Raw genomic sequence first — 23,262 nt, 5'->3', positions numbered from 1 at the left:
CCGTCAGGAGAGGAGGGGGACCTGTACCCCAGTGAGAGTCAGCAGTTTTAGGACAGGAGGGGGCCCTGTACCCCAGTGAAGGTCAGCACCTTCAGGAGAGGAGGGGGAGTCTGTAGCCCAGTGAGAGGCCAATTTAAAAGAGCAACTTGTAACTCACTCCCAGTGAGTTCTCCCAGTGAGCCAGAGAAGACACAGCTAAAAGTGAGACACAGCTAAGAGTGAGTTTGGGAATTTGAAACTGGGTGGGAATTTGAAACTTTGGGGGGGAAGAGGTGCTTTTTAACCCTGGTAAGTGACTGGTAAGTAGTTTTTCTTTTCATTGTCTAATTCATTCATTTATTTTGTCTGTATTTTTTGGAATTGTAGTTGTCTAAGTTAACCGAAGGTTTAAGACATGGCAGGAGATCCCAGACCCGTGTCATGCTCCTCGTGTGCGATGTGGGAGCTCAGGGACACGTCCACTGTCCCTGGCTCCTTCACGTGCAAGAAGTGTGTTCAGCTGCAGCACCTGTTAGACCGCTTGACGGCTCTGGAGCTGCGGATAGACTCACTTTGGAGCATCCGCGATGCTGAGGAGGTCGTGGATAGCACGTTTAGCGAGTTGGTCACACCGCAGGTGAAAGTTAGTGAGGGAGATAGAAAATGGGTGACCAAAAGAAAGAGCAAGAGTAGGAAGGCAGTGCAGGTGTCCCCTGCGGTCATCTCCCTGCAAAACAGATATACCGCTTTGGATACTGTTGGGGGAGATGGCTCACCAGGGGAAGGCAGCAGCAGCCAGGTTCATGGTACTGTGGCTGGCTCTGCTGTGCAGCAGGGCAGGAAGAAGAATGTTAGGGCTATAGTGATAGGGGACTCAATTATCAGGGGAATAGACAGGAGGTTCGACGAATGCAATCAAGACTCCAGGATGGTATGTTGCCTCCCTGGTGCAAGGGTCAAGGATGTCTCGGAGCGGCTGCAGGACATTCTGGGGGGGGAGGGTGAACAGCCAGCTGTCGTGGTGCACATAGGCACCAACGATATAGGTAGAAAACGGGACGAGGTCCGACAAGCTGAATTCAGGGAGTTAGGAGTTAAACTAAAAACTAGGACCTCAAAGGTAGTAATCTCAGGATTGCTACCAGTGCCACGAGCTAGTCAGGGTAGGAATGTCAGGATAGATAGGATGAATGCGTGGCTCGAGAGATGGTGCAAGAGGGAGGAATTCAAATTCCTGGGGCATTGGAACCGGTTCTGGGGGAGGTGGGACCAGTACAAACTGGATGGTCTGCACCTGGGCAGGGCTGGAACCGATGTCCTAGGGGGGGTGTTTGCTAGAGCTGTTGGGGAGGGTTTAAACTAATGTGGCAGGGGGATGGGAACCGATGCAGGAAGTTGGAAGGTAGTAAAACAGGGACTTAAAGAAAAGGCAGTAAAGGGGAAAGTGTAAGGCAGAGGAGCCATAGTCAAAAATCAAAAAGGGTGACAGTACAAGGTACAGTGACTGAGGGGAGCACAGTGAATAGGCCCAGTAATATTAAAAGGAATAAAACTGGAAGTTAAAAACATAAATGGTAAGCGACGCAGCAGGTTGTTACATGAAGATATGGGCTCAACAACAAGGAAAATTATGAGAAAAGTTAAGAGGAAATATAACTTAGGAGAGGTTACTGATCGAGGTGTTAAGATTCAAAACAGAGGTATAAAAGCCAACAGAAGTGTACTTTACCTTAATGCTCGTAGTATTCAGAATAAAGTAAATGAGTTGATGGCACAAATCATCGTAAATAGAATAGAACAGTACAGCACAGAACAGACCCTTCGGCCCTCGATGTTGTGCCGAGCAATGATCACCCCACTTAAACCCACGTAACCCAACAATCCCCCATTAACCATACACTACGGGCAATTTAGCATGGCCAATCCACCTAACCCGCACATCTTTTGGACTGTGGGAGGAAACCGGAGCACCCGGAGGAAACCCACGCACAGACGGGGAGGACGTGCAGACTCCACACAGACAGTGACCCAGCCGGGAATCGAACCTGGGACCCTGGAGCTGTGAAGCATTGATGCTAACCACCATGCTACCGTGAGGCCCCACGGGCTATGGTATCATAATGACTATGATTTAGTGGCCATTACTGAAACATGGTTAAAGGATGGTCACGACTGGGAGTTAAATATCCGAGGGTATCAAACTATTCGGAAGGACAGAATGGATGGTAAGGGAGGTGGTGTTGCTCTGTTATTTAAGGATGAAATCCGAGCAATAGTAAGGGATGGAATCGGTGCTATGGAGGATAAGGTTCAATCCATTTGGGTGGAAATCAGGAATAGTAAGGCGAAAACGTCACTGATAGGAGTAGTCTATCGGCCACCAAATAGTAAGATATGGTGGGGAAGGCAATAAACAAAGAGATAACTGATGCATGTAGAAATGGTACAGCAGTTATCATGGGGGATTTTAATCTACATGTTGATTGGTTTAACCAGGTCGGTCAAGGCAACCTTGAGGAGGAGTTTATAGAATGTATCCGCGACAGTTTCCTAGAACAGTATGTAATGGAACCTACGAGGGAACAAGCGGTCCTAGATCTGGTCCTGTGTAATGAGAGGATTCATTCATGATCTCATAGTTAGGGATCCTCTCGGAAGGAGCGATCACAATATGGTGGAATTTAAAATACAGATGGAGGGTGAGAAGGTAAAATCAAACACTAGTGTTTTGTGCTTAAACAAAGGAGATTACAATGGGATGAAAGAGCTAGCTAAGGTAGACTGGGAACAAAGACTTTATGGCGAAACAGTTGAGGAACAGTGGAGAACCTTCCAAGCGATTTTTCACAGTGCTCAGCAAAAGTTTATACCAACAAAAAGGAAGGATGGTAGAAAGAGGGAAAATCGACCGTGGATATCTAAGGAAATAAGGCAGAGTATCAAATTGAAGGAAAAAACATACAAAGTGGCAAAGATTAGTGAGAGACTAGAGGACTGGGAAATCTTTAGGGGGCAACAGAAAGTTACTGAGTAAGATAGATTATGAGAGTAAACTTGCTCAGAATGTAAAAACCGATAGTAAAAGTTTCTACAAATATATAAAACAAAAAAGAGTGGCTAAGGTAAATATTGGTCCTTCAGAGGATGAGAAGGGAGATTTAATAATGGGAAATGAGGAAATGGCTGAGGAACTGAACAGGTTTTTTGGGTCGGTCTTCACAGTGGAAGACACAAATAACATGCCAGCGACTGATAGAAATGAGGCTATGACAGGTGAGGACCTTGAGAGGATTGTTATCACTAAGGAGGGAGTGATGGGCAAGCTAATGGGGCTAAAGGTAGACAAGTCTCCTGGCCCTGATGGAATGCATCCCAGAGTGCTAAAAGAGATGGCTAAGGAAATTGCAGATGCACTAGTGATAATTTACCAAAACTCACTAGATTCTGGGGTGGTCCCGGTGGATTGGAAATTAGCAAACGTGACACCAATGTTTAAAAAAGGAGGTCGGCAGAAAGCAGGAAATTATAGGCCAGTGAGCTTAACTTTGGTCGTAGGGAAGATGCTGGAATCTATCATCAAGGAAGAAATAGCGAGGCATCTAGATGGAAATTGTCCCATTGGGCAGACGCAGCATGGGTTCATAAAGGGCAGGTCGTGCCTAACTAATTTAGTTGAATTTTTTGAGGACATTACCAGTGCAGTAGATAATGGGGAGCCAATGGATATGGTATATCTGGATTTCCAGAAAGCCTTTGACAAGGTGCCACACAAAAGGTTGCTGCATAAGATAAAGGTGCATGGCATTAAGGATAAAGATAGAGGATTGGTTAATTAATAGAAAGCAAAGAGTGGGGATTAATGGGTGTTTCTCTGGTTGGCAATCAGTAGCTAGTGGTGTCCCTCAGGGATCAATGTTGGGCCCACAATTGTTCACAATTTACATAGATGATTTGGAGTTGGGGACCAAGGGCAATGTGTCCACTAAGATGAACACTAAGATGAGTGGTAAAGCGAAAAGTGCAGAGGATACTGGAAGTCTGTAGAGGGATTTGGATAGGTTAAGTGAATGGGCTAAGTTCTGGCAGATGGAATACAATGTTGACAAAGGTGAGGTTATCCATTTTGGTAGGAATAACAGCAAAAGGGATTATTATATAAATGATAAAATATTAAAACATGCTTCTGTGCAGAGAGACCTGGGTCTGCTCGTGCATGAGTCGTAAAAAGTTTGTTTTCAGGTGCAACAGGTGATTAAGAAAGCGAATAGAATTTTGTCCTTCATTGCTAGAGGGATGGAGTTTAAGACTAGGGAGGTTATGCTGCAATTGTATAAGGTGTTAGTGAGGCCACACCTGGAGTATTGTGTTCAGTTTTGGTCTCCTTCCTTGAGAAAGGACGTACTGGCGCTGGAGGGTGTGCAGAGGAGATTCACTAGGTTAATCCCAGAGCTGAAGGGGTTGGATTATGAGGAGAGGTTGAGTAGACTGGGACTGTACTCGTTGGAATTTAGAAGGATGAGGGGGGATCTTATAGAAACATTTAAAATTATGAAGGGAATAGATAGGATAGATGCGGGCAGGTTGTTTCCACTGGCGGGTGACAGCAGAACTAGGGGGCATAGCCTCAAAATAAGGGGAAGTAGATTTAGGACTGAGTTTAGGAGGAACTTCTTCACCCAAAGGGTTGTGAATCTATGGAATTCCTTGCCCAGTGAAGCAGTTGAGGCTCCTTCATGAAATGTTTTTAAGATAAAGATAGATAGTTTTTTGAAGAAAAAAGGGATTAAGCGTTATGGTGTTCGGGCCGGAAAGTGGAGCTGAGTCCATAAAAGATTAGCCATGATAGGAATAATATGATTAGGGACAGTCAGCATGATTTTGTGAAGGGTAGGTCATGCCTCACAAACCTTATTGAGTTCTTTGAGAAGGTGACTGAACAGGTAGACGAGGGTAGAGCAGTTGATGTGGTGTATATGGATTTCAGTAAAGCGTTTGATAAGGTTCCCCACGGTCGGCTATTGCAGAAAATACGGAGACTGGGGATTGAGGGTGATTTAGAGATGTGGATCAGAAATTGGCTAGTTGAAAGAAGACAGAGAGTGGTAGTTGATGGGAAATGTTCAGAATGGAGTTCAGTTACGAGTGGCGTACCACAAGGATCTGTTCTGGGGCCGTTGCTGTTTGTCATTTTTATAAATGACCTAGAGGAGGGCGCAGAAGGATGGGTGAGTAAATTTGCAGACGACACTAAAGTCGGTGGAGTTGTAGACAGTGTGGAAGGATGTTGCAGGTTACAGAGGGACATAGATAAGCTGCAGAGCTGGGCTGAGAGGTGGCAAATGGAGTTTAATGTGGAGAAGTGTGAGGTGATTCACTTTGGAAAGAATAACAGGAATGCGGAATATTTGGCTAATGGTAAAATTCTTAGCAGTGTGGATGAGCAGAGGGATCTCGGTGTCCATGTACATAGATCCCTGAAAGTTGCCACCCAGGTTGATAGGGTTGTGAAGAAGGCCTATGGTGTGTTGGCCTTTAATGGTAGAGGGATTGAGTTACGGAGCCATGAGGTCATGTTGCAGTTGTACAAAACTCTGGTACGGCCGCATTTGGAGTATTGCGTACAGTTCTGGACGCCTCATTATAGGAAGGCCGTGGAAGCTTTGGAACGGGTGCAGAGGAGATTTACCAGGATGTTGCCTGGTATGGAGGGAAAATCTTATGAGGAAAGGCTGATGGACTTGAGGTTGTTTTCGTTAGAGAGAAGAAGGTTAAGAGGTGACTTAATAGAGGCATACAATATGATCAGAGGGTTAGATAGGGTGGACAGCGAGAGCCTTCTCCCGCGGATGGAGGTGGCTAGCACGAGGGGACATAGCCTTAAATTGAGGGGTAATAGATATAGGACAGACGTCAGAGGTGGGTTTTTTACGCAAAGAGTGGTGAGGCCGTGGAATGCCCTACCTGCAACAGTAGTGAACTCGCCAACATTGAGGGCATTTAAAAGTTTATTGGATAAGCATATGGATGATAATGGCATAGTGTAGGTTAGATGGCCTTTAGTTTTTGGACTTCCCATGTCGGTGCAACATCGTGGGCCGAAGGGCCTGTACTGCGCTGTATCGTTCTATGTTCTATGTTCTCATTGAATGGCGGCGCAGGCTTGAGGGGCCATATGGCCTACACCTGCTCCTAGTTCTTATGAGAGTCAGCACCTTCAGGAGAGGAGGGGACCCCGTACCCCAGTGAGAATCAGCACCTTCAGGAGAGGAGGGGACCCTGTACCCCAGTGAGAGTCAGCACCTTCAGGAGAGGAGGGGGACCCTGTACCCCAGTAAGAGTCAGCACCTTCAGGAGAGGAGGGGGGACCCTGTACCCCAGTGAGAGTCAGCACCTTCAGGAGAGGAGGTGGACCCTGTACCCCAGTGAGAGTCAGCACCTTCAGGAGAGGGGACCCTGTACCCCAGTGAGAGTCAGCACCTTCAGGAGAGGAGGTGGACCCTGTACCCCAGTGAGAATCAGCACCTTCAGGTGAGAAGGGGGACCCTGTACCCCAGTGAGAGTCAGCAGCTTTGGGAGGGGGACCCTGTACCCCAGTGAGAGTCAGCACCTTCAGGAGAGGGACCCTGTACCCCAGTGAGAGTCAGCACCTTCAGGAGAGGAGGGGGACCCTGTACCCCAGTGAGAGTCAGCAGCTTTGGGAGGGGGACCCTGTACCCCAGTGAGAGTCAGCACCTTCAGGAGAGGGACCCTGTATCCCAGTGAGAGTCAGCACCTTCAGGAGAGGAGGGGGACCCCGTACCCCAGTGAGAGTCAGCACCTTCAGGAGAGGAGGGGGACCCTGTATCCCAGTGAGAGTCAGCACCTTCAGGAGAGGAGGAGGACCCTGTACCCCAGTGAGAGTCAGCACCTTCAGGAGAGGGACCCTGTACCCAAGTGAGAGTCAGCAGCTTTGGGAGGGGGACCCTGTACCCCAGTGAGAGTCAGCAGCTTGAGGAGAGGAGAGGGACCCTGTACCCCAGTGAGAGTCAGCACCTTCAGGAGGGGGACCCGTACCCCAGTGAGGTACAGCAGCTTTGGGAGAGGAGGGGACCCTGTACCCCAGTGAGGGTCAGCACCGTGAGCAGAGGAGGGTGCCTGGGTGAGAATGGGTGCGTTGGGAGAGGGACCCCATATCCCAGTGAGGGTCAGTAGCTTGAGGAGAGGAGGGGACCCTGTACCCCAGTGAGGGTCAGCACCGTGAGCAGAGGAGGGTGCCTGGATGAGAATGGGTGCGTTGGGAGGGGGCCCTGTGCCCCAGTGAGGGTCAGCACCGTGAGCAGAGGAGGGTGCCTGGATGAGAATGGGTGTGTTGGGAGGGGGCCCTGTGCCCCAGTGAGGGTCAGCACCGTGAGCAGAGGAGGATGCCTGGGTGAGAATGGCTGTCCTGTCTACCTGTGAAGATCGCTTTCCAGTGTCTTTCCTCCATCCCGGGGCTGCGAAGGTTCTTCAGAATTGGCAAGACCTCTTGAAGCTGCAACAGCATCTGTTCAATGGCCAGCAGAATGCGATCATCAGCAGGTACAGATCTCCGCAGCTGCTCCAGCATGGAAAGCCACTGGTCCAACATTACGTCCACCTCATTCAGATCGAGCTGAGGATATGATACAGGGTGTTGGCATGAGTAATATAACTCTCGGAGGGATCATTACATGTCATCTGTTCCAGCAAGCGTCCAGGCCTGAGCCCATCGCTACTCCCCCACCTCATTATTCGCACTCTTCACCCTCCCCTTTTCAACACTTTTTATGCCCTTTATTAAACTATTCTCAATCAAAATATACAACAAATATTGGGTATCAAAGGGTTTGATACGACTGACGAACTTAAAAGTAATTAATATTTGTAATGGATAGTCACTGGAGACATGAATGGAATACAATCAAACAAGTCCTCAGAACTGACAACTTGGGCCCTCTGGATATAAACGAGATAAACATTTTCCCAAAATCCCTCGATTCTACAGTTGTCCCAGCAGGCTAGAAGCTATGTTAATGTGACATCACTCGTTGAGAAAGGAGGGAAAGAGAAAATAGGGATCGAAAGAACAGTTAACCTGATATCTGCCATCGGAAAAGTTTTGGAATTTGGGGGGGGGGGGGGGGCACCCAATCCAGTGGCCCACCGAGGGAAATGCCCACAGTAGCCCCTGCGAGGGCATGGGCCGCAGAGCATACCCCTGGAAAGAGCAGTGCCAGCCAACAGTATCCCTGACATCAGGGACAGGTACCAGGGCCGGAATGGCCCACGGTATGGGACATCGACAGGGCCAGGGGTGCGGGGATGGGGGGACATGTGGGGACAGAGTCCGTGGTGCCAACCGGGGCCATCATGTAGCTCGTTGGACCTGGTTGGGCACGGGGGTACGCACTATGCTAACATGTCGCCCTTTCACCCCCTGCAGACAATGGATGTTGGAGTTTAAGCAGCAATGGTGGCCGTCCTGCTGGTCGCCGCAGCCATGGGGGATGTCCTGCGGCTGTACTAGCTGCAACTGCTCGAGGAGGAGGAAGTTGCAACAGCGGAACGGGCAGCAGTGGAGCGGGCAATGGCGGAGCGGGCAGCAACGGAATGGGCTGCAGTGGAGTGGGCAATGGTGGAGCGGGCAGCTGCGGAGCGGGAAGCAACGGAGCGGGCAGCAGCGGAGCGGGCAGCAGCGGAGTGGACAGCAGCGGAGCGGGCAGCAGCGGAGCGGACAGCAACAGAGCAGACAGCAGCGGAGCGGGCAGCAGCGGAGCAGACAGCAGCAGAGCGGACAGCAGCGGAGCGGACAGCAGCGGAGCGGGCAGCAGCGGAGCGGGCAGCAGCGGAGCGGGCAGCAGCGGAGCGGGCAGCAGCGGAGCGGACAGCAGCGGAGCAGACAGCAGCGGAGCGGACACCAGCAGAGCGGACAGCAGTGGAGCGGGCAGCAGCGGAGCGGGCAGCAGCGGAGCAGACAGCAGCAGAGCGGACAGCAGCGGAGCGGGCAGCAGCGGAGCGGGCAGCAGCGGAGCGGACAGCAACAGCAGAGTGGGCAGCAGCAGCGGAGCGGGCAGTAGCGGAGCGGACAGCAGCAAAGCGTGCAGCAGCAGAGCGGACAGCAGCAAAGCGGGCAGCAGCAAAGCAGGCAGCAACAGAGCAGACAGCAGCGGAGCGGACAGCAGCAGAGCGGACAGCAGCGGAGCGGACAGCAGCGGAGCGGGCAGCAGCGGAGTGGGCAGCAGCAGAGCGGACAGGAGCGGAGCGGACAGCAGCAAAGCGGGCAGCAACAGAGCAGACAGCAGCGGAGCGGGCAGCAGCAGAGCAGACAGCAGCGGAGCGGACAGCAGCAAAGCGGGCAGCAACAGAGCAGACAGCAGCGGAGCAGACAGCAGCGGAGCGGGCAGCAGCAGAGCGGACAGCAGCAAAGCGGGCAGCAGCAGAGCGGACAGCAGCAAAGCGGACAGCAGCGGAGCGGACAGCAGCAAAGCGGGCAGCAGCAGAGCGGACAGCAGCAAAGCGGGCAGCAGCAGAGCGGACAGCAGCGGAGCGGACAGCAGCAGAGCGGGCAGCAGCAGAGCGGACAGCAGCGGAGCGGACAGCAGCAAAGCGGGCAGCAACAGAGCAGACAGCAGCGGGGCGGGCAGCAGAGGAGCGGACAGCAGCAGAGCGGACAGCAGCAGGGCGGACAGCAGCAAAGCGGGCAGCAGCGGAGCGGGCAGCAGCGGAGCGGACAGCAGCGGAGCGGGCAGCAGAGGAGCGGACAGCAGCAGAGCGGACAGCAGCAAAGCGGGCAGCAGCGGAGCGGACAGCAGCGGAGTGGGCAGCAGCAAAGCGGGCAGCAGCAGAGCGGGCAGCAGCAAAGCGGGCAGCAGCAGAGCGGACAGCAGCAAAGCGGGCAGCAGCGGACAGCAGCAAAGCGGGCAGCAGCAGAGCGGACAGCAGCGGAGCGGGCAGCAGCAGAGCGGACAGCAGCAAAGCGGGCAGCAGCAGAGCGGACAGCAGCGGAGCGGACAGCAGAGGAGCGGACAGCAGCAGAGCGGACAGCAGCGGAGCGGGCAGCAGAGGAGCGGACAGCAGCAGAGCGGACAGCAGAGGAGCGGACAGCAGCAGAGCGGACAGCAGCAGAGCGGACACCAGCAGCAGAGCGGACAGCAGCAGAGCGGACAGCAGCGGAGCGGGCAGCAGCAGCGGAGCGGGCAGCAGCAGCGGAGCGGACACCAGCAGCGGAGCGGGCAGCAGCAGCGGAGCGGGCAGCAGCAGCAGAGCGGGCAGCAGCAGGAGCAGCAGAGCGGGCAGCAGCAGCAGAGCGGACACCAGCAGCGGAGCGGGCAGCAGCAGCGGAGCGGGCAGCAGCAGGAGCAGCAGAGCGGGCAGCAGCAGCAGAGCGGACACCAGCAGCGGAGCGGGCAGCAGCAGCAGAGCGGGCAGCAGCAGCGGAGCGGGCAGCAGCAGCAGAGCGGGCAGCAGCAGCAGAGCGGGCAGCAGCAGCGGAGCGGACACCAGCAGCAGAGCGGACACCAGCAGCGGAGCGGGCAGCAGCAGCGGAGCGGACACCAGCAGCGGAGCGGGCAGCAGCAGCAGAGCGGGCAGCAGTAGCAGCGGAGCGGGCAGCAGCAGCAGAGCGGGCAGCAGCAGCAGAGCGGGCAGCAGCAGCAGAGTGGGCAGCAGCAGCAGAGCGGGCAGCAGCAGCAGAGTGGGCAGCAGCAGCAGAGCGGGCAGCAGCAGCAGAGCGGACAGCAGCAGCGGAGCGGGCAGCAGCAGCGGAGCGGGCAGCAGCAGAGTGGGCAGCAGCAGCAGAGCGGGCAGCAGCAGCAGAGTGGGCAGCAGCAGCAGAGCGGACAGCAGCAGCGGAGCGGGCAGCAGCAGAGTGGGCAGCAGCAGCAGAGCGGGCAGCAGCAGCAGTGGGCAGCAGCAGCAGTGGGCAGCAGCAGCAGAGCGGGCAGCAGCAGCAGAGCGGACAGCAGCAGCGGAGCGGGCAGCAGCAGAGTGGGCAGCAGCAGCAGAGCGGGAAGGAGCAGCAGCAGAGCGGACAGCAGCAGCGGAGCGGGCAGCAGCAGAGCGGGAAGCAGCAGAGCGGAGCGGGCAGCAGCAGCAGCAGCGGAGCGGGCAGCAGCAGCGGAGCGGGCAGCAGCAGCGGAGCGGGCAGCAGCAGCAGAGCGGGCAGCAGTAGCAGCGGAGCGGGCAGCAGCAGAGCGGGCAGCAGCAGCAGAGCGGGCAGCAGCAGCAGAGTGGGCAGCAGCAGCAGAGCGGGCAGCAGCAGCAGAGCGGACAGCAGCAGCGGAGCGGGCAGCAGCAGCAGAGCGGGCAGCAGCAGCAGAGTGGGCAGCAGCAGCAGAGCGGGCAGCAGCAGCAGAGTGGGCAGCAGCAGCAGAGTGGGCAGCAGCAGCAGAGCGGAGCGGGCAGCAGCAGCAGCAGCGGAGCGGGCAGCAGCAGCAGAGCGGGCAGCAGCAGCAGAGCGGGCAGCAGCAGCAGCGGAGCGGGCAGCAGCAGCAGAGCGGACAGCAGCAGCGGAGCGGACACCAGCAGCAGCAGAGCGGGCAGCAGCAGCAGCAGAGCGGATAGCAGCAGCGGAGCGGACACCAGCAGCAGCGGAGCGGGCAGCAGCAGCAGAGCGGGCAGCAGCAGCAGCAGCGGAGCGGGCAGCAGCAGCAGAGCGGGCAGCAGCAGCAGAGCGGGCAGCAGCAGCAGCAGCGGAGCGGGCAGCAGCAGCGGAGCGGGCAGCAGCAGCAGAGCGGGCAGCAGCAGCAGAGCGGATAGCAGCAGCGGAGCGGACACCAGCAGCAGCAGAGCGGGCAGCAGCAGCAGCAGCGGAGCGGGCAGCAGCAGCAGCAGAGCGGGCAGCAGCAGCAGCAGCGGAGCGGGCAGCAGCAGTGGAGCGGGCAGCAGCAGCAGCGGAGCGGGCAGCAGCAGCAGAGCGGGCAGCAGCAGCAGCAGCGGAGCGGGCAGCAGCAGCGGAGCGGGCAGCAGCAGCGGAGCGGGCAGCAGCAGCAGCAGAGCGGGAAGCAGCAGAGCGGAGCGGGCAGCAGCAGAGCGGGCAGCAGCAGCGGAGCGGGCAGCAGCAGCAGCAGCGGAGCGGGCAGCAGCAGCAGCAGAGCGGGCAGCAGCAGCAGCAGCGGAGCGGGCAGCAGCAGTGGAGCGGGCAGCAGCAGCAGCGGAGCGGGCAGCAGCAGCAGAGCGGGCAGCAGCAGCAGCAGCGGAGCGGGCAGCAGCAGCGGAGCGGGCAGCAGCAGCGGAGCGGGCAGCAGCAGCAGCAGAGCGGGAAGCAGCAGAGCGGAGCGGGCAGCAGCAGAGCGGGCAGCAGCAGCGGAGCGGGCAGCAGCAGCGGAGCGGAGCGGGGAGCAGCAGAGCGGGCAGCAGCAGCGGAGCGGGCAGCAGCAGCAGAGTGGGCAGCAGCAGCAGAGCGGACAGCAGCAGCGGAGCGGGCAGCAGCAGCAGAGCGGGCAGCAGCAGCAGAGCGGGAAGCAGCAGAGCGGAGCGGGCAGCAGCAGCAGCAGCGGAGCGGGCAGCAGCAGCGGAGCGGGCAGCAGCAGCGGAGCGGGCAGCAGCAGCAGCAGCGGAGCGGGCAGCAGCAGCAGCAGAGCGGGCAGCAGCAGCAGCAGCGGAGCGGGCAGCAGCAGTGGAGCGGGCAGCAGCAGCAGCGGAGCGGGCAGCAGCAGCAGAGCGGGCAGCAGCAGCAGCAGCGGAGCGGGCAGCAGCAGCGGAGCGGGCAGCAGCAGCGGAGCGGGCAGCAGCAGCAGCAGAGCGGGAAGCAGCAGAGCGGAGCGGGCAGCAGCAGAGCGGGCAGCAGCAGCGGAGCGGGCAGCAGCAGCGGAGCGGAGCGGGCAGCAGCAGAGCGGGCAGCAGCAGCGGAGCGGGCAGCAGCAGCAGAGTGGGCAGCAGCAGCAGAGCGGACAGCAGCAGCGGAGCGGGCAGCAGCAGCAGAGCGGGCAGCAGCAGCAGAGCGGGAAGCAGCAGAGCGGAGCGGGCAGCAGCAGCAGCAGCGGAGCGGGCAGCAGCAGCGGAGCGGGCAGCAGCAGCGGAGCGGGCAGCAGCAGCGGAGCGGGCAGCAGCAGCGGAGCGGGCAGCAGCAGCAGAGCGGGCAGCAGCAGTCCGGGCCCAGGGGGGCGATTGATGGGGTGCATGTTGCCCTACGATCGTCTGGCTGATGATAGGCCACTCCACACCAACTGACCAGGCTCCACCCGATGAACGTGCAGCTGGTGTGTGACCATCAGCCGCGCATCCTGCACGTCTGTGCCCGATACCCGGGCAGCGTGCGCGACTCCTCCATCCTGGCACATTCGACGATTCCTGACATATTCAAGACACCCCTCCCCGGCTGGGTGTTGGCTCCTGTGGCTGGTGATGCCTATCCGGAAGCCACAGACACAGACCCGCTACGACACCCATACCGCGATCAGGAGTGTGATCGAGCGGTGCTTTAGTATCCTGAAGATGCGGTTCAGGTGGCCATTGGTATAGAGGGAGCTTTCCAGCCAGCTATAGAACTCAGATACTTTAATTATAATAATATAATAATAATATGTTCTATAATTGCTTATTGTCACAAGTAGGCTTCAATGAAGTTACTCTGAAAAGCCTCTAGTCGCCACATTCCGGCACCTGTTCAGGAATTGAAGCCGCGTTGCTGGCCTGGTTCTGCATTGCAAGCCAGCTGTTTAGCCCACTATGCTAAACCAGCCTTATTAATGGGTTCCAGTATTGCCAGCAACCCTGCTTCTCTCTGACTAGTTCTCTCTCCCACACTGCAGCCTGCTATCTCAGTTGAAGTGTTGGCAGACGGCTGGACTTCTCCCCGCACTCATACAGGACCCCACTCACCCTCCAGATCCCCCCACCGCGTTTCCTGTCGTCAACAAATCAAATTCCTCTTACAGCTTCTTTCGCTTGACCAAGAGTTCTATGGTTGGGGAACCTGGAGCACTGTTGCTCCAACTCCAAGATAGCAGCCACCAAACGCCCCTTTCTGCCCTCTCCACCTTATCCCGATGGCTTTGTACTCGTTCACCACCCACTGTTCCGCTACCTTCAATGCCTCCCAAAACGTGCAGGGTGAGACACCCCGTTCTGATTAAACTCGATATACTCCTTAATTACCAAAGTCATCTTTCCCCAACACTTTTCATTTGCCAATAGCTCCAAGTGCGTCCTCCACAGGGGTCCTTGTGACTGGCCCACTCCCAACCTTATCCCCGGGAGAATCGAGTTGCGCACTAAAAACATATCTATGCGCGAGTACAGCCAATACAACCAAAAACCCAAAACCCCACTGACCATCTGAAATGGACCCCTCAGACACACACCTCCCTAGCCATCACCAACATCTCCCTCTTATTAAATAGAACAACAACCCCTCTCGACTTGGAGTCAAATCCCGAATGGTATACCTGACCTGGCCACCCCTTTCGCAACTCGCCTGGTCCTGAATCTGTAAATGTCTCTCCTGGAGAAACACCATCTCTTCCTTCAACTGTTCACATGCGCAAATACCCTAAAAAGCTTCACCGGCCTATTTGACCCCCCACATATTCCAAGTCACTATCCTCACCAGTTGTTTCTGAACCCCCCCATTTAAATCCGCCACTCCAATCCATCACCAAACCATCTCTGTCCCCATTCTCCTTTCGTGTCCCAGCCAGTCCAAAATGGCCTCTCACTCCCCTCTGTCCCGTCTTCACCCAATAAACTATCCACCTCGCCTGCATCACCAACACCCTCCCCCTGGCTTCCCATCGCAGCCCCCACCTCCACATTGCTTCCGTTAACCAGCATACTTGTGAGCGCTGCAACTCCCACCTGAAGATAGAAGCAAAGGCCCCGCCCATCTCACCTAAACTGCCCCTCCCCCCACATTGCCTACCCACCTCCGACTTTTAGAGGAATCCCAGCCCTGACCCACCACCCCCCGGCCTAGATCCTCCCCTCCCCCAACCAACAGCAGAAAGACCCCCAGAATTCTGACCCACGCCCCCCGCCCTCCCCCCTCAGCCATTGTAAAATACCAGTAAGGCCAACATGTCAAAGCAGAAAACAAAAGATTGGTCAACATTATACCCACATTTTTATAAAAATCTAAAACATCAGAAAACATTCCCCCAATCACCCTCCTCGAAACTATGCTTTTTAATAAAGTTGTGTGCCTCTCGGGCAACGGGAAATAATTCTCTTTCCCCTTCAAAGTCACCCAAAGTTTAGCCGGGTACAGCACGCCAAACCAAATCTTATTTAGGAAAAGCAGCACCTTGGCCCGAGGGCTTGGTTCAGGTCAGTCTGCCACTGGGCCAGGTGGCACCTGGCATATTCGGATCTGCTGGTCCTCCCAAGTATAGCCTCTCGTCATCCTCGTCCACCTCAGGATCTGCTCCTTCACCGAGAATCGATACATCCTCACTGTCACTGCCCTCGGTAACTCCCCTGCACTCGGCTTCTATCTTAACGATCGATGTGCCCGACCCAGCTCCAGGGCCTTCTCACAGACCCCCTCACCCACCAGCTTCAACAACACCTACCACACATAAGCCACACTCGTTCCCCCCGCCCCCTCTGCAGGCTTTTGATGCATTGGTTCTGCCGCCAAGACCAATTCTCCTGGTTGTGCACCTGTATTTCCAGCTCCTTGCAGACCGCCAGCAGCATCGCCATCTCTGCCTCCAACTCCACAATTCAATCACTGTGGTCCATGACTGCCCTTTCCACCTCTTGGATTGTCGCACCTTGTGACTCCAGGCGCTCCTCCACCTGCTCCATGGCGAAGAGAGGCTGTCACTCTTCACTGTCCCCATCAAACACTCCCAGGACAGGTACAGCACGGGGTTAGATACAGAGTAAAGCTCCCTCTACACTGTCCCCATCAAACACTCCCAGGACAGGTACAGCACGGGGTTAGATACAGAGTAAAGCTCCCTCTACACTGTCCCCATCAAACACTCCCAGGACAGGTACAGCACGGGGTTAGATACAGAGTAAAGCTCCCTCTACACTGTCCCCATCAAACACTCCCAGGACAGGTACAGCACGGGGTTAGATACAGAGTAAAGCTCCCTCTACACTGTCCCCATCAAACACTCCCAGGACAGGTACAGCACGGGGTTAGATACAGAGTAAAGCTCCCTCTACACTGTCCCCATCAAACACTCCCAGGACAGGTACAGCACGGGGTTAGATACAGAGTAAAGCTCCCTCTACACTGTCCCCATCAAACACTCCCAGGACAGGTACAGCACGGGGTTAGATACAGAGTAAAGCTCCCTCTACACTGTCCCCATCAAACACTCCCAGGACAGGTACAGCACGGGGTTAGATACAGAGTAAAGCTCCCTCTACACTGTCCCCATCAAACACTCCCAGGACAGGTACAGCACGGGGTTAGATACAGAGTAAAGCTCCCTCTACACTGTCCCCATCAAACACTCCCAGGACAGGTACAGCACGGGGTTAGATACAGAGTAAAGCTCCCTCTACACTGTCCCATCAAACACTCCCAGGACAGGTACAGCACGGGGTTAGATACAGAGTAAAGCTCCCTCTACACTGTCACCATCAAACACTCCCAGGACAGGTACAGCACGGGGTTAGATACAGAGTAAAGCTCCCTCTATAGTGTCCCCATCAAACACTCCCAGGACAGGGTGTGTTGGATACAGAGTAAAGGTCCCTCAGCACTGTCCCCATCAAACACTCCCAGGACAGGTACAGCACGGGGTTAGATACAGAGTAAAGCTCCCTCGACACTGTCCCCATCAAGGTACTCCCAGGACAAGGTACGTTGGATACAGAGTAAAGGTCCCTCAGCACTGTCCCCATCAAACACTCCCAGGACAGGTACAGCACGGGGTTAGATACAGAGTAAAGCTCCCTCTACACTGTCCCCATCAAACACTCCCAGGACAGGTACAGCACGGGGTTAGATACAGAGTAAAGCTCCCTCTATAGTGTCCCCATCAAACACTCCCAGGACAGGTACAGCACGGGGTTAGATACAGAGTAAAGCTCCCTCTACACTGTCCCCATCAAACACTCCCAGGACAGGTACAGCACGGGGTTAGATACAGAGTAAAGTTCCCTCTACACTGACTCCTAGAAGATATAATTTGCTCTGAGTGGGTAAGCACGGTGGCGCAGTGGTTAGCACTGCTGCCTCATGGCGCCGAGGTCCCAGATTCGATCCCGCGTCTGGGTCACTGTCCGTGTGGAGTTTGCACAATCTCCCCGTGTTTGTGTGAATCTCACCCTCACAACCCAAAGATGTGCTGGGTAGGTGGATTGGGCATGCTAAATTGCCCCTTAAAAATTAATTAGGTACCCTAAATTTATAAAACAAAAAATAATTGGCTCTGATTTGACGGATGAACCAATTGGGCAAAGTTAAATGGAAGACCCTGACCATTTTGTAAAGCGTGTTCTTCCAGTCCTTGTAATCCTGAGAGATTGAATAGAAGAGATTCCATGTCTCCTGCCTCGAGTTGATATTCTTTTCAGTCACGGCAAGAAATGATAAATCAAAGGGTTCACCTAAAGGAGCGGAACACAGAGAGCTGCAGTCAGAGACAGATCACAACCTGGGGGTTGCCTCCCTGGATTGGTCCATATTCACTGACCAATTGAGCTATTGCTCCAGACAATCTGATGGGTCAATGGACACGGTGATCCTGAAATGCACATTGAAACCCAGAGACACCCCCACACCCACCCACCCCCATACACACACACACCCACATGCCCCCACACACACACACCCACACCCCCCCCACACACCCACGCACCCCCACACACACATACACACCCCCAAACATACACACATACACACCCCCAAACACACACACATACACACCCCAAACACACACAAACACACACCCCCAACACACCCACCCACACACACACCCAGCCCCCCACACCCCCACCCACACCCCCCCCCCCCACACCCCCACACACACCCCTCTCACACACACAAACACAACCTCTATAACCCCAGGCAGAGGTATCTGCTACCTTTTATAGTGCTCCTGGATTGGCTGAGTTCCTCAAGAGAACTTGTCAGGGATATGCACTTTATTCTGAGCTGGAATAAGAGTTGGAGAATAACGGTTCCATTCTGCAAAGGGTCCAAGAAGGGCTCAGAGATGAGGGTGGAATCTATGATCTGCACCTCGGAGGCCAGGAGCCGAAAGATGTGCTCCAGGTTGTCAATGATGCTGTCCTTATGTATTACGGTAAACTCCAAGGCTTCCTTACACATTTCCAGAAAAGTATTCCAAAGATATTCAGCCTATTGGGAAAGCAGAGTGTCAGCACAATAAGCATCTAATATTTATCCATGTAGATTAAACATCATGGTCGGATTCTCCATTTCTGAGACGTCGGCGTGGGAACCGTGGTGTTTTACGACAGAAAAATCAGCGCAACAGCTGCACCGATTCAGCAACTCTAAATGGACTGGCACCATCGGCACGCGGAACACAACCAGTTCCATGAAAACGGTGCCGGATTCTCCGGGTCCGTGATTGACGCACATGACAAGCGCCGCTGTTCACCGTGCCTGGGCACAGGTTGCAGTCGGTGGTCAGCGCCGTGGGCAATGCCGTCCGGACTGGCATGCAGTCCCGGATGAAACTGCACGACCTCCTTAGGGCAGCCAGGGTGCTTTGGCTGCTCCGTGCCCCTGCCACTAACCCCGCTCTCCTACACACCTGTAACCCGGCCCTGGCCAGTCCCCACCTCCCCCCAGTCGGTGAACCTGGAGGTGATCAGAGCGTCCCATGCACGTTGGCCAAGGCGCACACATTGTGCATGTCCTGCCCATCCTTGCCCTCCTCTGCATCCTCCTCGTCAGACGAGACCTGGTATTCCACCTCCTCCTCCAGCACATTGCCCCTATGCTGCACGATGTTGTGGAGGATGCAGCAGGGCGCAATGATGTGGGCAACTCTCTCAGCATCATACTGGAGGTCCCCTCCAGAGTGGTCCAGGCACCTGAACCGCACCTTCAGGAGGTCAAAGCACCACTCGATCACAGTCATGGTCACGGAATGGGCATCGTTGTAGTGGGTCTCTGTGTTGGTCTGTGGCCTCCAGATAGGCATCATCCGCCACGACTGCAGCAGGTAACCCCTGTCACCCAGGAGCCAACCCCCCCCAGCCGGGGGCATCTCAAATATGTCAGGAACCATCGAGTGTGCCAGGATGAAGGCATCGTGCACAGTGCCCGGGTATCGGGGGCAGACATACATGATGCTCAGCTGATGGTCACACACCAGCTACATGTTCATCGAGTGGAGCCCCTTTTGGTTTGTGTAGAGCGGCCTGTGTTCTGCAGGTGCCCGTAGGAGGACATGCATCCCGTCGATCACCCCCTGGACCTGGGGCATACCATTTATGGCGGGAAACCCCGCTGCCCGGGCATCCTGGTGGGCTCGGTCCACATTGAAATGGATGTATTGATCCACCTGGGCAGATAGGGCCTCTGTGACGACGCGGATGCCCGTATGCACCGAGCTCTGTGAGATCCCGGACAGGTCCCCACTCGGCGCCTGAAAGGACCCCGTGGCGTAAAGGTTCAGAGCGATTGCCACCTTGACGGCCGCTGGTAGCGGGTGTCCTTCTCCGTGCCCTCACGGTGTCAGATCTGCCATCACCTGGCAGATATGTCCCACTGTCTCTGTGCGGGAGCCCGGCCCGGCAGGTTCTCAAATGACAGACAGGATCCCAGACGGCCGGTGTCACTGAGCAGAACCAGGGGCAAAGATGGGTGGTCAGTGGGTGGTCAGCAAGATGGCTGCCTTACAGGCCGCGGTAATGGCGGTCCATTACTGGACATTGCTCCAGTCCTCTGGGGGGTCACCTCAGCCACACGGCCTGTTCCCCATCACCCCCCCCCCCCCCCCCCCCCCCCCCTCCCTCCCTCCCCAGCCAGTGTCCGGGCTGGTAGCCCACATTTACTCCTCTCCATGTCCTACCCCCCTTCTCTCTCTCCCTCATTAGCTATGATGTTGGTGAACCGTGGCTTTGGGAACTCGGCCCATTAGAGGTGGAGAATTGCTGAGGCCCCGGAGAATACCGGGTCGGGCCCGCTAATGATATGCAAACGGTATTTACTGCACATGGTTCCAGAACGGATTGACGCCGCTGTCCAGGTGACGGAGAATTGCGATTTGGCGTCGGAAGCGAATCTCCGGCCAATCGTATTTTGGCATTTCGCTGTTAGCCAACGGAGAATCCCGCCCCATGCTAGGAGCAGCAGCTAAGAAACTTCCATCTATTTAAAGGCAATTAGGAAGTTATTGCTTCCCCATTCATTTAGCTTATGGCCAATGTGTATTTACCGAGATTGGTTCTGTAACACAAAGCCTCTCATTCAACAAAATGTATTCATCTTAGTCTTTGCACTTTATCCCAGCTTTTTAAGGAGTGGGTTCCAAGTTTCCACTTCCCTTTGTGTGAGGAAGGACTTCCTGATATCCCCCCTGAAGGGCCTGGCTCTCATTGTATTGTTAACTCCTTGTTCTTATCTCCTCAGAGGATACAGCGGGCACAATTTAACAATAAAAAGAGTCGCGTTTTGGGTGGGTTTAGCAGGGCTGTGCCCGCCGAGGCTGCACTCAGCATCAGCGCTGAGGAGCTCCGCTCACCGGTGCAGGAAGAGACCCCAATTGCTCGATGCCCCCCCTCCCACACACACACACACACACAATGCAGCAACTCACCTGTTGGGGGTCCTTCAGCACCATCTCAAATGGGGAGGGCACCCGAACCCGATCCCCGGCGTGGACAAAATGCCACCTGGAGTACCCTGGCAGTGTCAGACTGGCACCCAGGCTGGCAGGACCAAGGTGCCCAGGTGGCCTCAGCAATGCCAAGGTGACACCACCGGGGGACCTCTGATCACCTGGAAGACCCTTCCCTAGTGCCGTTCCAACCAGTCCCCGTTTGTGGAGGCCAGTGCCAAGCGGCTCCCGCTGGGATCTCCTCGGTGAGCCCATCGATCCGGGGGGCTGGTTTGTTCTGGTGTAGAGATAGTTAAGTGCGCAGTTAAGCTCACTTACTGTGCAAGTCTGAATCCCGCCCACTCTCGTTAGATCTCGAGGGACGTAACGACCACCGGGAATTCCAAAGACTCCTCTCACAGGATTTACTGGCCGCGTCTCGTCACGACTTCGACGGGATGTGGCCGGTAAGTCGCACCCAGTTTCTCTCTATCGACCCATCAAGTCCTTTAATCAGCTTAAACATCTTGATTAGATCATCCCTTACTTGAGGAGATACGAGGCCAAATGGTGCAACAAGAGGGGGAAGCTCACACTCATGGTCAACATGCAGGATGTGGCCCCAAATGCTTGACCCAACAACTCCCATTTCTCAGCTCTTTCAGAGATTGTGGCTTTCCTACCTGCTCTTCTTCCTTGTCGCCAAATGAGGAATGTTGCAGGAACTGCAGGCGGACTATCTGGATGAGGGAGATTGCATAATCCATCCTCTGCTGGAGGTCTGGGGTGGTGCGATTATACAGTTCCAGCTGAGGGACAAGGAGGGCATCATCAGAAAGATTCACACATGGGGCAGGCAGTGTGGAGGCAGGCCTCGCTTACGCGTTAGAAAAGGGAACACTCACTGGGAGTGAGGCTTTGCTGGCTGAATATCCAACAATATCCAACAATATAATCTATAATCCACTATAATCCTGAGTCCAATAGCAGCATCTCAACTAGTGTCGGTCGCAGCTCATATCAGGGACCTGAGCAAAAACACTTGAAACATGCCCTGTCCTTGTAACCCCATAACCCCACCTAACCTGCACACATTGGACTGTGGGAGGAAACCAACGCAGACACGGGGAGAAAGTGTAAACTCCACACAGACAGTTTCCGAGGCTAAAATTGAACCCGGTTCCCTGGAGCTGTGAGGCAGCAGTGCTAACCACTGTGCCATTGTGCCACCCATCTCCTGAGTCTAACTATCTCCCCTTGACATCCATTGGCAGTACCATCACTGAATCTCCCACAACCAACATCCTGGGGGTGGGGAGGGGGGGGGGGGGGGGGGGGGGGGGGGGGGGGGTGTTACCATCGATCAGAAACTGATCTGGACTCGCCATATAAGTACTGTGGCTACCAGGGTAGGTCAAAGGCTAGGAATCCTGCGGCGAGTAACCCACCTCCTGATCCCCCCAAAGCCTATCCACCATCTACAAGGCACAAGTCAGGAGTGTGATGGTATACTCTCCACTTGCCGAGATGAATGCAGCTCCAACAACATCCAGGACCTCATTTAGAACATATGAACATAGAAAAAAGCAGTGGAAGTAGGTCATTTGGCCCCTCGATTCTGCTCTGTTATTCAATAAGAAGATGGATGACCAGTTTGTGTTGAGGTCTACATTCCAATCTACCCCTGATAATCTTTTGTGATGAATGTAAAAAATTGTTACATATATTTAAGTTATGTTATTAAAAGCCTGGGTAAGGTATGTATTTGTTGCAGTAATATTATTAAAAACCTAGGTTCAAGTGTGTGTCTGCTAAAGGTGTAATTAAGGTGCCGTAAAAGTGAGGTAATCATTCATTCCAGCCACTTACTTGGTTACAGTTAAAGGACTAACAGTGCTTATATTTCGGATGGTTCCCTGGGGTATAATCTGAGGGATTGAGTTTAGTCCTAGCTAAGCAGGTTATGGGACATCTCAGTGGGAGATGTAATTAACGTAACTAATAGGAGCAGCCAGGAATCCGCAGATTGAGTTTTCCCCAATGCTGTTACGTTGGGCAGAAGGGTTTGACAAGACCGATGTGCACTGGATCTTGAAAGGGTCTCTCCCGAAAAGGTCTACGCAGATAAGCAATTAAACCCGTTCTGTTTTCTGTAACTTTGATGATGTGGCATTTAGGGCAGGCTGTGGCATAGTGGTATTGTCGCTAATCTGACAATCCATAGATCCAGGATAATGATCTGGGGACCCGGGTTCAAATCCCACCATGGCAGGTGGTGGAGTTTAAACTTAATAAAATATCTGGAATTAATGCTTCAATGGCATTACCATCGCTGAATCCCCCACAATCAACATCCTGGGGGTTACCATTGATCAGAAACTGATCTGGACCCAGCCACATTAATACTGTGGCTACCAGGGCAGGTCAAAGACTGGGAATCCTGCAGGCGATCAACCCACCTCCTGATCCCCCCAGAGCCTGTCCACCATCTACAAGGCACAAGTCAGGAGTGTAATGGTATACTCTCCACTTGCCGAGATGAATGCGTCTCCAACAATATTCAAGGTGCTCGACACCATCCAGGACG

The 23,262-nt window shown here is 54.8% G+C and overlaps 1 protein-coding gene across 1 annotated transcript in view; it reads right to left on the bottom strand.

Annotated features, from left to right (window-relative positions):
- Positions 1-23,262, bottom strand: part of LOC119977765 (dynein heavy chain domain-containing protein 1-like) — a 459,774-nt gene that overhangs the window by 278,965 nt on the left and 157,547 nt on the right. Inside the window, exons 14-17 of the mRNA XM_038818968.1 lie at positions 21,359-21,484; positions 17,965-18,241; positions 17,360-17,487; positions 7,411-7,609 (exon numbers count right to left, since the gene is read on the bottom strand). Of these exons, the coding sequence (XP_038674896.1) occupies positions 7,411-7,609; positions 17,360-17,487; positions 17,965-18,241; positions 21,359-21,484 (730 nt within the window). The remainder of the gene's footprint in view (positions 1-7,410; positions 7,610-17,359; positions 17,488-17,964; positions 18,242-21,358; positions 21,485-23,262) is intronic.

This window comes from Scyliorhinus canicula, chromosome 14, assembly GCF_902713615.1.
Source record: "Scyliorhinus canicula chromosome 14, sScyCan1.1, whole genome shotgun sequence".
Lineage (NCBI taxonomy): Eukaryota > Metazoa > Chordata > Chondrichthyes > Carcharhiniformes > Scyliorhinidae > Scyliorhinus > Scyliorhinus canicula.
Note: the sequence above shows the minus strand (reverse complement) of the source record. Positions and strands in the feature narration are given on the sequence as shown.